This window comes from Antrostomus carolinensis, unplaced genomic scaffold (genome assembly GCF_000700745.2).
Source record: "Antrostomus carolinensis isolate BGI_N321 unplaced genomic scaffold, ASM70074v2 scaffold46990, whole genome shotgun sequence".
Classification (NCBI taxonomy): Eukaryota; Metazoa; Chordata; class Aves; order Caprimulgiformes; family Caprimulgidae; genus Antrostomus; species Antrostomus carolinensis.
Genome location: NW_010288570.1, coordinates 1,551 through 18,167, shown reverse-complemented (window position 1 = coordinate 18,167; position 16,617 = coordinate 1,551). Strand labels below are relative to the sequence as shown.

General features: G+C 39.2%; 1 protein-coding gene across 1 annotated transcript; it reads left to right on the top strand.

Moving 5' to 3' along the window:
• Positions 1 to 433: 433 nt before the first annotated feature.
• Positions 434 to 15,214, top strand: CFI (complement factor I). Its single transcript, XM_010167067.1, has 12 exons — positions 434 to 493; positions 2,053 to 2,371; positions 3,673 to 3,817; positions 5,151 to 5,329; positions 6,324 to 6,434; positions 8,013 to 8,129; positions 9,324 to 9,362; positions 9,856 to 9,959; positions 10,592 to 10,707; positions 11,486 to 11,760; positions 12,884 to 12,985; positions 14,997 to 15,214. The coding sequence occupies exons 1-12, from the start codon at positions 434 to 436 to the stop codon at positions 15,212 to 15,214; spliced, it is 1,785 nt and encodes a 594-aa protein (XP_010165369.1).
• Positions 15,215 to 16,617: the final 1,403 nt, after the last annotated feature.

Sequence of the window (16,617 nt, the reverse complement as noted above, 5' to 3'; positions counted from 1 at the left end):
CCTCTCCCCCCATAGGTACAAAGACATAAATCCACAGGTCTCTCTTCCATAAACCCGCACGTCTCTGGTGACAAACAGTCGGGCAAAGCTGAACGCCCACAACCGGCAGAACCAGCGGGATCGTTCGATCGGTCTCTGGCAAAACACGGACGCGTGCATCCTTCATAAGTGCTTCCTCTTAACCATGCACTGTGAGGGCTTTACTTGCGTTATCTCTTGTGTTTACAGTAAAACCAGTTAAATGGAGGCGGGATCCTTTCGGAGACCAGATTGATCAGTTCATAGCTGACGCTCCCCTACTTTATTTCTAAACACGCTTTGTGTGTTTAACCACTTTACTAATGGTTAAAAATTAAACACAAATCTTAACAACTGACATTCAAAAGAATCCCAGCCAGAGGAATTTGTCTACAAAGAGAGATAAAATTTCATCATGCGAGAGGTCACAGTTTTCTTGGTTTTCTTGTGTCTCTTTTGTTTCTGTGGATCAGAGGTAAGAATTTATTTTCTTGTGGTAACAGTGATTTATTTAAAAATAAAAATTAAAAAGCAGTTTATTGTTACAAAAGCAAAAACAGTTGATTTTTTTAAGTTTCCTTTCATAGTATTTGTGTTTCATACACTTGTTTTAGCACAGCCCGAATGTTTGAAGCTTGCTGCTTCGGGTCCTGAATCTATCTAGGGTTTATGCTAACAGGATTCTGGAAAAGATTCTAATCATGATCCTGTCCTAAAGCAAATTTGCAAGCATGGTTGACCACAGAAAAGTGCTGCAATTTTCCCTGCCCTGCTTTTTTAAGAAACAAGACTGCAGACTTCTAACATGGTGAGATGGTACATCGTACTGCCTGGAGGTTTGCTGAGGAACCTTTTCTGAGAGAAGTGTCCCGGAAAGCCCACCCGGGCTGAGCGTTCAGCGCGCCCCAAGTCTTTTAGAGAAACCCTTAGATAAAAATCAGCACCTTTTGTTCCTGTTCAGGAGAAATCCCTAGTACAATGGGGGAGTTATGCCAAGCCGGATCTGGCTCTCAGTGACCTGAGAACAGCAGGAAGAATTTAGTAAGATTATACAACCGTTAAAATGGGGTTTTGTTGGATTAAGTTCTGCCACAACACCATCCCCACTGACTTTACTATGGCCAGGATTTCTTCATGAGAACTCTAAACTTCAGCTCTATTGATTCAGTTTACACAGCTGAAGCTGATAAATCACATTTGAGGAATAACTTTTCTCTCCCATTTTTATGCAAAGTCCATCCATATATATTTTTCATGTTTCAACATTCTTCCTACCCATAGATCTTAGTAAGCAGAAGCATGCAGCCAGCGTGAAGTCACCAGAGAGCTGCACAAAGGCAGGTGCAGAGCCACTCACCTCGAGGCAGTCAGACAGAGGGTGAGAATCTGTACTTGCAGCCCAGCGATGACCAGCGACCACATTGCAAATCCACTGCTGTGCAAGATACAGGAAAAGAGCTGATAAAGAAAGGCACTTAATTTTCAAATTTCTTTTAAGATACTCATTACTTCAGCAGTCACATGGTGAAACAAATCAATTTTATTTATTTATTTGCTTCTAAATAGTTAATATTTACAGATTACATTTAAACCCAGCCAAAGCCAACCAAGCAAATAAATAAGTTTCTGAAAAGAACAAAGTTGGTATTTATTTTTTTTTTCTGGTCCTCTCATGTTTTGATTTGCTTTACAGTCCCACTGGTGTGGTATGTTATAAACCATTGTCTTAAAAAAGGCTTATAATCTACTGTGCACTTTAGCTGATGTTTGAAGAGTAAAGACTATAAAGTTTGTGGGAGACAGCAAGAGTGAAGATCACACCAGGTGAATGATTGAAAAGACAAAGAAGTTCAGAAAAACTGAGAAAGATGAGGTGGCCAAAGACAATGGAATAAACGCTATAAATGATATTTAGCTTGTAAGATAGGAGAAGACTTATGAATGAAGACTTTGTTGAGGTCAGTAAATGGATCTGCAGAAATCTTGGTGCAGTTCCTAGTCTGACTCCATTTTTTTTAATTTTATATCTTGCAGAATGCATCATCTAATGCTCAAGGAAACCAGTTTCAGCAGGTTGAGCCTGCCCAGCCAGCTGAGCAAGACACGTACCTCATACAAGAATGCTTAAGCAACAAATACACACAGAAGTCCTGTGAGAAAGTTTTTTGTCATCCATGGGAACGATGTGTGGAGGGAAAATGCCTTTGTAAGCTTCCCTACCAGTGCCCAAAGAATGGCTCTTCAGTTTGTTCTACCAATGGAAAATACTTCCATACTTACTGTCACCTGAAGAGCTATGAGTGTCAGCGCCCCGAAGCAAAGTTTCTGCACAAGGGAAAATGCAAGTCTGAAGGTATTAACACCTCCTTTTCCAAAATGTATCAGTCAGTCATTTGTGGCCAAGGGGATGCTAAGTATTTACAGCTCAGAAAATCTGCTCATTTTCTTGCACTAGTAAGAACATGAAACAGAAAAGGAAAAGGCATTGAAAATGGCCAGTATCTGTTGTTTTTCATAAAAATTAAGTGATTAACAGGCCCACGTCAACCTGCTGCTGGTAGGTTGCTCAAATCATGGGGTAGAAAAGGAAGAAATCGACGCAGGGAAGAGCTCAAAGGTTTCCAAGCAGGGTGTTGATTATGGTGGGAGGCACAGCAGGAGAGGGCCGGCTGAAAACATTAGCAGAGGGGGTATCTTTTGAAGAGGGACAGATCTCACAGGAACAAGAGTCCAAGGAACACAGTCAAGTTGCTGAGGTGTGCGTGGGAGCACATGGGGAGACGGTAAGCCATGTTCACCTCAATCATCTTCATGCTGTGGATTTCATTAAAACAGAAAGCTCTTGCCCTGCAAACTAGTGGTGGTTTGTGCACTGAGAAGCAGCTGTTTGTTCTCACCTGTGTTTTAGGCTGCAGCAAGCTGCTTTGTCAGCTCAGCCTCCATCTGAGTGCAGGGAGAAATGTCTGCTGCTTAACTGGAGGGGTGGCCTCTTTTAGCAGTAGCAGTTGCTGTTCTCACCCGTCCTCCAACCCCACCTCCAGAAATGCAGGAGGAGCAGCAAGCCAGGCCCAGGTCTCTCCTGCCCAGTCTCTGTCCCAGTACCACTCCTCCCTTTCCCCACAGAAGGAGCAGCTCAGCTCAGCCCTCAGGGCATGAGGATTCAATTCTGCCTATTCCACTGAAAAGTCTTGGAGAGCCTCCGTCTGATCTGGTGCGCTCTCCACACAGCTTCACTGTAAACAGCGCGAGTTTTGCCACACAGGTAATAGAAGCAGGATCTGGCCATCTCACTCAAAGTGTTAGTGGTTGGTTATCAAAAGTCCTCTAATGAAAGTCATTATACTAAGATCAGCCTTTCCTCAGTAGACCTCCAGGTACTCTTATGTGGTAGGAACCATTACCCTCATTTGGCCTGAAACTGGTATATTTTGAAAAAGTGGCAGGCTCAAAGCCACAAAGTCATTCCTCAGAAAAATCAGGAATAATACCTGAAGTTTCTGATTCCCAGTCTACTGTTCTTTCCATATGAACTTTGGCTCTCAATACAAAATTAGTCCTGATTTGTTTCTGTGCTGTCTTTCCACTAGATACATCTATATAATATGATTTTGGGGTGGATTTGTTTTATTTCTCTCTTTTTTTTTTTTTTTTAAGAAACATTTTCAATCTCTGTGGGCCATGAAGATTCAAGTTTGCTTCAAGTAAAACCTGTGAATCAAAAGAACTACATTTTTGTATGTGACAGTGAGTGGACTATGAATGAAGCAAACGTGGCTTGCAGGCACCTTGGCTTTGAATTGTAAGTTTGGGGAATTTGTCTCTGGATAACTGGAAGGGATCTGAAAAAGTAGCAATGCTTATGTAAGTGCCAGTCACAGTCAGCCACCAGTTAAGACAGAAAGCTCATGGACAATGGACTGGCTACAATATTCTGATAAAGCTTCTTAAATTGATACCCGAGAGCAAAAGCCCAAACATAGATTTCTCTGTTCTATTACAGATTAGAACTACACAAACCGTAATTGTTTCAGTTTTCAAAGAAAGCTCAAGACCAATACAGAGATTTTCTCTCAGGTCTGGGTAAGGGCAAGTGCACAGATGGACCATCCCCAGGTAGCTCTAAGCAATAACCTGTATGCAGAGAACTTTCTTACGCTGACAACAGAGTTACAGCTCTGTTTTGTCACTTGCATTGGCCAAAGTAACAAGAACCAGAACACGTGTTTGGTTTTTTTCTTCACCCCTTGTCCCTGCTGCCATTGCTTGCTTTGGCCCCAGGAATGGCTGAAGCCACATAGAGCTTATTATTTTTCCTTCAAACACACTGATGACACCTGAGTTGCACATTCAGCTCCTCATAAAGAGTCAGATCTATATCCTGTACATAATAATTTTACATATATACAGCTAGTTTAACTTAGTTTGGTGGGGCTGCCTCCCCAGCCCTGCCTGCAGACTAAAAATGCTATTGCAGTGCCCTAAATTGTCCCCTCTAGATAAGAAGCAAATATTTCCTAGACTTGATCAGTATCTCTTCAGATAGCAGAGAAGGGTTTGTCCTGGGACAGAGCATTCAGCCCTGGAGTCCCACTGTAAGCCTCTCTAGTTATTTATTTACTCGATCCACATTTCTTTAAGGTAGGGGATACAAACACTGTTAGGAGGATACCACTCAGGTAAAACCAAGGGAGATAAAACTTATTAATTCCAGTATTGCAGTGGTCTGAGCTTCCTCAGTATGTATTGGTTTTGATCACATCAAGGATACTTGACCCCATGCAGGATGGTTTCCAAATTATGGCTCACCTGTGTCCACATGGAGATAAAGATCTGAGCTTACAAGTTTTGCTACAAAAGGAGACATTTCTATCCATCATGATACACAGTGACTGTCGTAGAGCTACATGTGAATTTAGGGACAGTTCTATGCAGCAACCTGCAAAAATTAGCACTTTGTTTTACTTTTTCTTCCAAAGTAAACTTCTACTTATCTCTAGATGATGCCATGGCAAGTTTGCTCTTTTTCTGAGCCATGACCAAAGTTCTTTAACACATAAATTCTAAACAAGAAAAGCAGTGGACAATCCATTGTGAACTGATATAATTTGTTGTTATTATTTGTATCTTCACAGTGGTGCTGAAGATTACCAAGCCCATTCCAGCATCCCAGAATCTGCCTTAAACTCAATGCACTGTCTAAAAATAAATTGCAGGGGCCTAGAGACAAGTCTTGCTGAATGTCACATAGAGGTGAAATCAAGAGATAGTAATGAGGGATTTGTTAGCCTCCAGTGCCATGAAAATCTCAGAGGTTAGTAAGTTTTTTAGTTTTATATCTATTTGGGGCTCTTCCATTTTATTTTAAATAATTAGGACCTGGTTTGATGAACTCTCAGCCACAGCAAATCTGCACTGAAACCTTTTGATTCTTTTAAATAATCCTTTTGTGGACTTCAGGACAATTGAGGCAGTATTGAGTCAAGATAGTCTTGAGTTTATGAGTTTGGAAAATCACTGTTGCTTCTAAAGTATTTTTACAGATATTTCCCCAAAGTAAATATATTTCACCCATGGTTCTCCTTGTTCCCCCATCCCTTCCAAGGGTACCAAAGTATACTGTATCCCACAAGTCTTGTCTCTCCCAGGAGACAGGTAACAACCTCCTATGGGCTGCTCTGTCTATGACTGAGATCAATTAGGACACTAGTAGCACTGCAGCCAGACAAGCATGACTATAGCAGACCTGCTCATGTCTTCTGGGGAGTTTCAGGACTCTGCAGTTTCCCACTGATATAAGGGGAATCAAGGCCTTGTTTTGACTTATAACAGCTTTCTGTTCTCTGTAGTGGGCTTTCTTTGGCACTGACAAGCATCAGCCTGAAATGCTGCTGGTTAAGAGAGCTATGAATTGTCTCAGGTTTTTCTTATGCCACAAAACTAGGAGTTCACAGACTCTTGATTACTTCCTTTTAGAGGGGGAACATCCATCACCTTAATCACTTAAATCATCTACAGAGGGTTTGAACCAATCGTTTCTGGTTTTTCCTTGAACAGAAAAAATGAAGTTCCCTTTTGCCAGGCTACTGCAAGTTGGAGGAGGAAAATAAGTGGTCACATTGAAAGTTTGATGAGAGGGTGATTAAAACAATAAAAAAGATTCCTATCTACATTACTGGGCCCCAGGATGCCTGCTGTTGATAGACCAAACTGCTGACAGAATAAAATGCGCAAGCAGAATACTTCCACAGGCGGTTGTGAACCTGTAGGCATTTCCACGCTAACTTCATTTTCACTGTGCTGCACAGCTTGTTCAGATGGTGAGTTCCAGTGTGTCAACACGAAGTGCATTTCTCTGAATAAAACCTGTGATGGAATCAATGACTGTGGAGACCTAAGTGATGAACTGTGCTGTAGAGGTAATAATTTCCTTTCTCAGCTGCTTCAAAATCATGTCAGCAGAAAACCACTCCCAAAGAATTTTTACAGTGATATAACAGCTGAAGTCTCTTTTCCAAGAGCAATTCGATTAAAGCAATCCAACCATAGTATATGTACAAACAAGTGCAAAAAAAGTAGGCATAATAGAATATTTTGAAGCAGGCAAATCATCTCTGAGAATCTGTATTTCCTCAGAGGAAATACAATGAGATTATATAGGAGGCTGTTAAACATTGATACAAAAAAAAAACCCAAAACAAAACAACTGTGTTAGAATGAAAATGTATTTTCAGTTGGGAAAAATCAATAGTAATTAATCAAAGACACCATTTTTCCAATGAACTGTCTTTAAACCAAAGTAAGATCTCTCTTAAATTTATTATTAATACAAGATTATCCATAGAATATCTGTGAACAGTTCCTGTCATAAAGCTTGTTCATGAGCAGTCATTCTTTCAGCATCTGCACTTCCAGCTGTAATGATTTTGATTAGAAACAAGGAATGGATCTAGCATGACCTGCATGAAGAATAATTTCAGAAGTTGGGTTTCAGGTGGCAAATGATAATGTGGGTTACAAATCCTATCACTATCCCTAAATAACCTTATTTTTGTAGTTTTACAGTTGTCAGTAAATTTAATCTGATGATCGTGGAAACACAGTCACAGGCATTTCAAAAAAAAATAACAAATACCTGTGGCTTCATATATTTAGAGGACATTTATTCAGATTCCACTTGACCAAAATCGTACTGTTTCAGCTGTATGGACAGAGAACAATGCTTCCTGGAACAAAAATAAGTATTTCAACTGAGTTCAGTGGGTTTTCACTCATATTGGGATATCTGGATACTTTTAGAGAACTATCTTATTTTCTGTTGAAGACTTATGTCCTTAAGTAGTGGATTGACTTAAGATTATAAAGTAGCTCAAAAAACTCTGCTATAAATTCAAGCACTACTTTGCTTTTGAGAACAAAGTGATTACAAGAATTAAAATGAAAGGGCTTCTCAGGTTTATAATAATGTTTCATATAATCAAGAATCCTAGAAGAAATAAGTTATTAAATCAACTATCTTCAAAACAGAACTCTTGATTCCTAACCCTGCATTTAAGCATTTAGTTCATTCAACCAAAAGCTATCTGGGACTCTTGATTTTGGGGGTGAAATTTGACCCAAGCATCATAAATTCCTCATTTGAGATAATCAGTAATGCTGGCAAAACTGGAGGTCCTTTGGCTGAGGTTGAATGTGGGCATGTGTTGTGGATGAAACTGGTAAGGAGTGATACCAAGTCTAGAAGTACAGTACTGAACTGGTAACAGAGATCCACATTTTCTAAGTCCTAAAACTTCAAGACTGTAAAATGAGGAGAGCCAAATACTCATTTTGTTTTACACTTACAGAGCCTGCTTCTGTCATCTATTTATGAACAGTCAAGTCCCCCATAACATGAATATTATATCATGTTTATATTTTAAAAAGCTCTCTAATTATGTGAGGTTGCTGAATCATGTGATCCTGTGATTTACATTTATAATTCTCCTGTGTTACAGAGTGCAGAGACAACAGTTTCCACTGTCGGTCAGATATCTGTATTCCAAATAAGAATGTCTGTAACAAAGAAATTGACTGTCTCACGGGAGAGGATGAAGCTCGAGTTCTCTGTGCAGGTTTCCCTCTGAAAGATGTTTTTGTTTCTGTCCTTTCATTCTTCTCAGTTATAACTAGCAACTGCATAATGCATATTATTAAATTATTTAACAGATTAGCAAAACCAAAATGCATGTAAGAATTAGTCTTCCCAATGTTGTTATGCATAGTAGGAAGAAAAGGTTATGTAATTTTCCTCCCTTTCCTTCTAGAAAAGAATATAAAGAAAACTAAAGGAAAAATGAAACAGAGGAAGTTGTGGGAGGCTTAAGGCAGATTATTTCTTTTGCTTACGTGGCCATCTATCAATCTGGTATCCCCTGTTTGTGAAGAAAGCATAGACAGGGTGGGCAGGAATATTTTCCTCACAGATGAGGAATTCAACTAATTTGTCAGTGTAATAGTTCTTCTCTTCTCTTCCCTTCACTGTTGAAAAGATTTTGTTTTGTTTTGAAATTTGAGTGTTTTTCCTTGCTCTGATAAGAGACAAAGTCTAAAGCCAAAAAGTAAACACTATTGGTAAATGGTAATTGGTAAAGGTAAACTGAACTCTAAATGTAAACATTACCATCAGTAACATGAGAACAGACCCAATCCTCAACCCCCATTTAGGAACTGAATTCAATGGGCATTTTGTTTTAATAAAAGCTGACAAACCAGATTCAGGAAGCATTTAATTTACCTCTCATGTTGAATACCCTCCCTTACCCTGTGTTAAAGGAGGCACACAGTACAAAACAGCAACATCTAAATTGGAAGAAAAAAAAAAAAATCCTGTAACCTAATTCTCCTTTGGGCTTTAGAAAGCTCCAAAAGGTTGATGGGGCAGGAGGAGGAATTCCTGTTGTTTCCATGGTGGAGAGTGGTTGTTTCCATGGAGGAGAATGGTATATAACTTTATAGATCAAAAACCAAAAAAAGGTCATTTCTCAGGGTTTCTTTGCAGAAGGGCTCCCTAGACATGGAAAGCAGAGAGATGTCATCTAGTCACAAATCTACTGGATGTAGGTCATTTGTAGGCTGAAGCAGCCAGTGTCTAGTAGGAAAGGGAACAGCAGGTACCAGGCTGAGAGAGCACGGCTGTTGATGTGAAATGCTGTGCCCTTATGCATTTAAAACACGTACCACAATTTTGGCACACAAACATATATTCAAGTAATGGAACAAATTTAAATGTTTGCCAGCATTTTTCCTATTTTGTTATTCTACTATAGGTAAAGACAAAGGTGCTGAAAATCACAGTATGGATGAAGGTAAGTGCAACTAACCCTCCAAAGCTAGCATACCCTCTTACTAGTAGCTTTCGAGCTTCCAGCCAGCTGGCCAGATCCAGAACACTCAGCTTTTTGGACTTGGTGATTTAGTAATATATAGTGTGGGGCTTACTATTTGTCTCACTTGCCATTAATTTCAAGAATGCCATAATAATTCATCCCGGCTGAGGAGCCACATCTGCATGTTTTGGCAACTAGTAGAGGTACTTTCAGCAAATCTAGAGGAACTGCTTTAAAATTATTTGCCTGAATGCAAGCAGCAGTGGGAAATGAAGAGACGTAATGCGATGCTAAGGCTTAGCAAGCAATTTTCAAAGCAAAAACATGCCAAAATGTTTTATCTTTGCTTTCCTGCTACTTCAGCTACTGGCATATTCACAGCACTCAAATTTTCACGATAAAGATAAAACTGTCTCCAAATAGACAGAGTGGATACCTGAATTCTGAGACACATTTTTCCTTTTTGTTAAAGAAAGAAAAAGGATAAAGACACTTCTTCCCCAAGTACACTGCGGTCTTACAAATCACACATTAACTCGACGGAAAAGAATCGTGGGTGGAGAGATTGCAAGAAAGGTAAAAACAAAACAAAGCCCTTACCAGATACGAGTTCATTCAGCATCAATTTAAATGGGCATCACTGTCCTTCTGCTAAAATGTACAGAAATAGCAAAATCAGCTACAACGCTAATTTCAAGTTTTGCAACAGTAGTGCCATAGCACCCAATGAAAGTAAGGAGAAGTATAATTTATAAAGTAACATACGGAGTTGCAAAATTGAGCGTTACAGTACCAGCACACACTGAAAATGATTCAGCAAAATACCTAATAGCATATCTAGAACAATTCTGACAATTTGGAATTTAAATTTGTGCTTTTGAAACATAATACGGTCAAAAATGCTATAATGGATCATACCAGGTCGGATTTTACATCTGTTTCTCTGGCTGCAAGGTGTTTCATAACAGAAAGCTGGAGGGAAGGAAGCATCTCACAAAGTCAGAAGACTGAACAAAATTACTGCATTTCAGAATATTTGTCATTTATATCAGATGGAGCTAAGTTCACAATTTCTGGAGAGCGGATGTTTTCTTTACAGATATAGTCAAAGAGATGAGGTGATACCAAGAAGTGTGTTTCCCTTTATGCACTAAAAATAGTACAATTATGATGATTTCACATTATTTGGGTGTTTGTTGTTTGAACAGGGTGAATTCCCTTGGCAAGTGGCAATTAAAGAAACTGGCAGTGAAGGTGCAACAGTGTACTGTGGAGGGGTTTATATTGGTGGCTGTTGGGTTCTGACTGCTGCACACTGTGTCAGGTAAAAACAAACTGGGAAATTATTCTCTTCTTGCAAGGCAGAAAGATTGATTTGGATATTATTACCCTTCTTAGCTACCTGTCTGCTAATTCCTATTTGCCTACTGAATAGAACAATTTAAAACACTAACTCACTCACATTAATGATGGGGAAGGTTCAGAGAAAGCAGAATATTTTGGCAGTGAATAGGAAGATGAAAAAGTAATGATGAGAGAATGTAATGTCAAGAGACACTGAAGTAATGTCAAGAGACACTGCATTCTTCAGTCAGATAGTAGGCAGGCAGGAAAGGTTCACCATAGCCACTTTACCTGAAAGGGAGTTACAAGAGATGTCCTCTTCTCCACCTCTACCTTCTGGAAGTCCAGGATCTGTTCCCTGAGCACGTCCCTGGGGTCATATATTCCCCAAAACAAGCAAGAGCAGACAGGGAGTATTTGCCAGTCCCAGCATCCCATCCACATCTGCTCACTCTTCTTTCCCTTGAAATCAGAGAGGCTTGAACGCCTGCTTTCTTTTTGTCGCAGCACTAAACACAGAGGCTGGCCTTTAGTATTTTTTCTGTATTAGCTGCTCTACTCAGCAGTAAGTGTCATCTGTCTTGCATTTGCTGCACTTCAGAAAAACCTGGACATCAAGTCCAGAAAGAAATCATATGTATCTAATATGAATTTTTGTTCTAGAGAAACTTAGATGAAATGCCTAAGTTTACAGCTAGTTTAAATTTACAGTGCTTGTGTTAAGTACCAAAAATATCTTATTTCACTGTTTTTTCCAGGGCAAGTCGAGTTCATCTGTACCGTGTCTGGACTGGACTGTTGGATACAATATGGTATGACAGAGAGACAGATACTTTCAGACTAAACCAATTGATAATCCATGAAAAATATAATGCATCAACTTATGAAAATGACATTGCTCTGCTGGAGCTGAGAGGTTTTACAGAAGGAGAATGCTCCCTGCAGTACAGCACCCCTGCCTGTATCCCCTGGTCAGAGTACATGTTCAAGACTGGTGACAGATGCAAGGTTTCTGGATGGGGACTGGAGAAAGGTATTTGCTTTAGTGTGTACTACAAGAAGGTATTATATGTATCATTCATTTTCCAATTGTGGCGAGCTTTCATTCTGAAAAGTCTGAACAGGAGTTGTGCACAAAGCACTCAGAAGAGGCTGAGTACAGAAAACGAAGGCTGTTCAGCATTTGGCCATCACTGTTGGTTCTCTTTTCTGTACTGCTTCCTCTGCTGTTTCAGCCACTTGGTAAATTGATTGGGAGGACACTCCTGGTTGAAAACTACCATGACAATAAGAAATGTTCCTTTTGCCAATCTAAGATTTGTATTAGCTGTGGAGACCTGGTAAAAATATTTAACAAGTGGCAGTTAGTTGCTCACAGAAGCCTGAAGTCACAACCTGTCCCCGGCCCAAGAGGATCTGAGCTGCAGCTAACAGGAAACTCGACACATCTTGTCTCAGCCATATCTGAGTTTAGCCCAGAGAAGGCTGCACAGAGACAGATAAGCCAGATGTAATCACGCTTTCAAAGATCTGGGAAGCATTTGTTCTGTATCCCAGCAATTAGAGGCTGGTGTTGGAGCTACCACGTACTGGTTGTGAACCTTCTCCTGTCCATCCTCAGTAGCAGTCCATAAAGCAAATGCAAAGTTCGGAATTACTAGCAAATGGGCAGAGAACAAAACAGAGACTCTCCTTAACCTTGTGAATATATCATTCACCTGTACCTTCAATATCCAGCCCACTCATCCCAAAAAAGGCAAAGCAGAATTGGAAAAAAGGTAACAAGGATGATCAGTCACATCTCCAGTTCCTAGAAAACAATATACCCGTTTCCCAGTGCCTGAAAACCTTGATATGGAAAACACAGGGAAAAAAATGAGGAAGACAAGGAAAGGGAAAGGGTGAAAATGTCACAGAATTACTGTATTTGACACTGAAATTAAACCACTCTGCTTTTATTTTGAAATATATGGCCAATGTACTGCAATTCATATGGGATAAGTGTTAGTGGCAGTTTAAGGTATCTGATTTATAATTTTTAAGATTATATTCTGTAGATAAGAAAATATCTATCAATTTATGATATTAAAAGTGTCTAATATGTACTTTTGTATGTATATTTTTAATTTAGAAAAGTTTATTCTTTTCTTTTCTAGGTTATACCAAACAATATATCCTCAAGTGGGGCAATGTTAATTTATTTCAGAATTGTTCTGAATTGTATCCAGGACGATTTTTTAAAAAAATGGCATGTGCAGGCAAGCATCCATTTTCTTACTATAATTTCTCTACTATGAAACCCAGTGTTTATAAGGTCAGGCATACTGGCTGGGAGTCTTTTAGACTTGGGAAAGACAATAAACCGATTGCCGCAGTGTCACCATTAGCAAAATGCTAGCCACTGGAGCCTAGGTGCATCTGCCAGTATACAGCTATTTATAAACAGAGTTAAGATGACAGTATGCCAAGTTTCTATGATTATGTGGGCAAATTTCAGTATGCAATCTGAGTTACATTTTCTAAATACACAAACGCTTTACAGCCCACTGAACTTCCTACCTTTACTGTATTTGATTCTGATTCAGCAACATACTTAAGCAAGTGCCTGTCTTAGGGTTCATCAGTAGTCCCGCTGACTAGAATGTGACTATTCACCTGCTTAGACATTTGCTTCTACCACACTGCACCTCAGGAAAAATGCAATTAACTTTTCAAACTAAGATTAGTCTGTCCAGGAAACTGGTTGTTACTCCTACTACTAAAATAAGGATTTTGAAACCACATTTTTTGCTTCTCAAGTAACAAAAGGTATTGCCAAATACATAACTAAAATAGCAATAAGTATTCAGCTTGCAGGGCAGACAGTTTAAACTCTTCTTTAAATCAAAAAGTAAAGGCAATATTTAGAAAAACTACTTAATGAGGAAAAATAAAAACCAGACATAAAAGCCAAATAATTTGTGATAAATTCAGCATGACATCTATAAGATACTAGGTTTGTCTACTCTGCAAGTTCTGTAACTTATCTCCTTGATCTTCTGTGTGTTTCAGCTGATCATACTTTACCAGGAGGGAACAAAGACAGTATCACAAGGGACAGCATCAGAAAAGGGGGTATCTGGGGTTAGCTTCCCCTCCCTGATGCAAATACAAACTTTGAAATTAAGGGCTAGTATCCACAGAAGTTGGTTATATAAGCAAATATTAATTAAACTGAGTAAAGGCGATAAAATCTTGTTTTATAGGATTAGTAATTCCAACTCTGAAAAGTTCACAAAATTTCCTCAGTAATGTAGAGGTTCAAGAAAGAGGTTACATTTTTAAAAACTCATGCTTAGTATGGTTTCCTTCATTCTAGGTCAATCAACCAAGCAGAAAAGTGTAGTAAGGGTGTTAGAAATTAGTAAACTTTTACTGAGTATATAGGACAAAGCATAAATCATATTCTAACCCTGTAGCAGTGTTTCTGTTTGTATCACATCCATCACTCTTAATTCATGTTTTCACGAGCACTATATTTGCTGAATTGCAAACAAGTAGTTCTGTGAGCACCAAAACTTATGAAGAGCACTGGATCCTACACACTTGTGCCTCAGGGCCACTATCTGGTGTTGCAAAAAGTCCACACGGTGACCAGGCCCTTGCAGTGAGGGCACTGACAGACAGTTGCTCTCCCTCCCATCTCAGCATTCACATGCTCTCCTCCTTGTACCTGCCCACCCGTTTTCATAAAGCTCGTAGAGAAAATTTTGAGGCCTCTGCCTCTCTGTACAGCCCTGATGAAACTGGCCAATTAATTATTGGCTAGAGAGGACACCAAAGGCAGACACATAGGCATACACATATTATGATAGCTGTGTTTCCCTAGGAATCAGACTACAAATCTTTTTACCTTTTTCAGCCCAGCTTTTTTACACTTTTTATGAGCTACTTCTAATGATATAATAGGCAATATGGCTGAATTCTTCTCTGTTGCACAGGGTAAAACAAGACTCACATCACGGACATCAAAAGGAGGAGGATTTGGGCCAGCCACAAATCTAAAGAGAGGCCCTGCACTTAAAAAGAAATGAGAAGTAATAGATCAAAGAGGTTAGGGGCCTCCTGTACTGGTGACCATTAGGCAAACATCTGTCAGATAGTGACATGGACCTGAAAAACCTCCTGAGCTCTGTTTTGTATAAACATATACAGCATAACAAGCACAACTTGCATAAACAAGCTTGTATATGAATTTATTTTTGCTTTCTATTTCTTCTTTTGCTTCAGGTACTTATGATGGCTCCATAGACAGTTGCAGAGGTGATTCAGGAGGACCCCTGGTCTGTTTTGATGCAGAAAATGTGGCCTATGTCTGGGGCATTGTGAGTTGGGGTGAGAACTGCGGGGAGGCTGGTCACCCTGGTGTGTATACAAAAGTCGCCAGCTATTATGATTGGATTAGTCATCATGTGACAAGGAGTCTCATTTCACGGTATAACATCTAAAGCTTGGGAAATTAAATACTTCCTTCTCGTTACCCATGCAAAAATGAATGCTAGTCCGTTTTTACAATCAGCAGCCATGTAACTTAGAAACTATTGGTACAAATCTTTAAAGAATATATTTTGAAAATTCTTAATGCTTTATGGATACCATGATTTTGCAGAAGCCTGCAGGAAGAGAGTCTGACAGTCACAGGAGTCCGTGACACACGTCTCTAATAAAAGCAGGGAAATTAAAATATCTTTTTCTTGTTGTTACTTCATTTTTTTTCCCCAAATTTCACATTGCATTTCAATTGTGGTTGGTTGTTTATTTAAAATGGACATCCATACTGAAAGCAGTGGTTGGAAAATGACTGTACAGGCAATATGTGAACTTCACAGAAAAGACAGAAACCAGAGTACTGTAAAGAACTTCCACCATCTCAAGGTGTAGGTCACTAGAAACCCTCAGGGTGCTGCCTTGCTTGGCAGTTTATTCTTTAGGCTTATTGTGACAGGAGACTTCAGACCATCTATCAGTTGACAGATGGACTATGTTCATGGGATTTGTTGTAAAGCAACAATTACCCAAGTAATAACGCTGTTTGGTGGTATTTTTTTCAGCTACAAACTCAGACAGTTTTTATCTAGTTAATATACCTCATTTGATCATCTAGCCTGGGGCAATTTTTGTAGCTCTAAGTTCTATTAATTAACAGCAGCTGGTCACAAACAGCAACAGAATTTTAAAATGGCATCTTCAAGTTAAATAAAAAGCATTTTTACTATCTTAAGTTCTTTATGTATATATAGTTCTGTTACCCAAAAACCTTTTAACATCAAGTACTGCACGTTTTACTGCACGTTTTTGTGTATGTGATAATATATAATATATATAATATACATATGTATCTATACAATTTATATAAAAATATATAAAAATTAAAAGTCTATACATTATACATATAGACTTAATTCTACAAAAACAAGTTACAGATCTGAAGTTAAAAATTAATACCCTCAGTCATTAATACAACAAAAAAACAGATTGTCAAATTAGCACAAGCTTCCCACAGCAATATACAGAAGCATGAAACAGTAATGTAAAGAAAGAATACCAAGGGCCTGATCCTGCACTGTGCAGTCAGGGGGAGTTTTGCCGCTGCCTTAGCTGACCCAGAACTGGACAAAGACGTGAGGCCATCAACAAAAATGGGACAATTAAGCAGAAAGTCCTACTGTTTTCACCAGCCTTGTGAGGAAGTTCTGCCCACATAATAATCAGGAAGCCAGTACTGGAGCACAGCTCAAACGACCACTCCATAAGCGTCTAATTTTTAGGCAGTAGTAATGGTGCCTGCTATAAGAAAAGGCCAGTTTATACAGAATGATGTCACATTTGGCAAGAGTTATGCACAGAAAGC

Coding starts and splice junctions, on each gene's coding strand:
- CFI (XM_010167067.1), top strand. CDS start 434: ATGCGAGAGGTCACAGTTTTCTTGGTTTTCTTGTGTCTCTTTTGTTTC. Junction 3,818..5,150: donor AGGCACCTTGGCTTTGAATT/GTAAGTTTGGGG, acceptor GTATCTTCACAG/TGGTGCTGAAGATTACCAAG. Junction 5,330..6,323: donor GTGCCATGAAAATCTCAGAG/GTTAGTAAGTTT, acceptor TGTGCTGCACAG/CTTGTTCAGATGGTGAGTTC.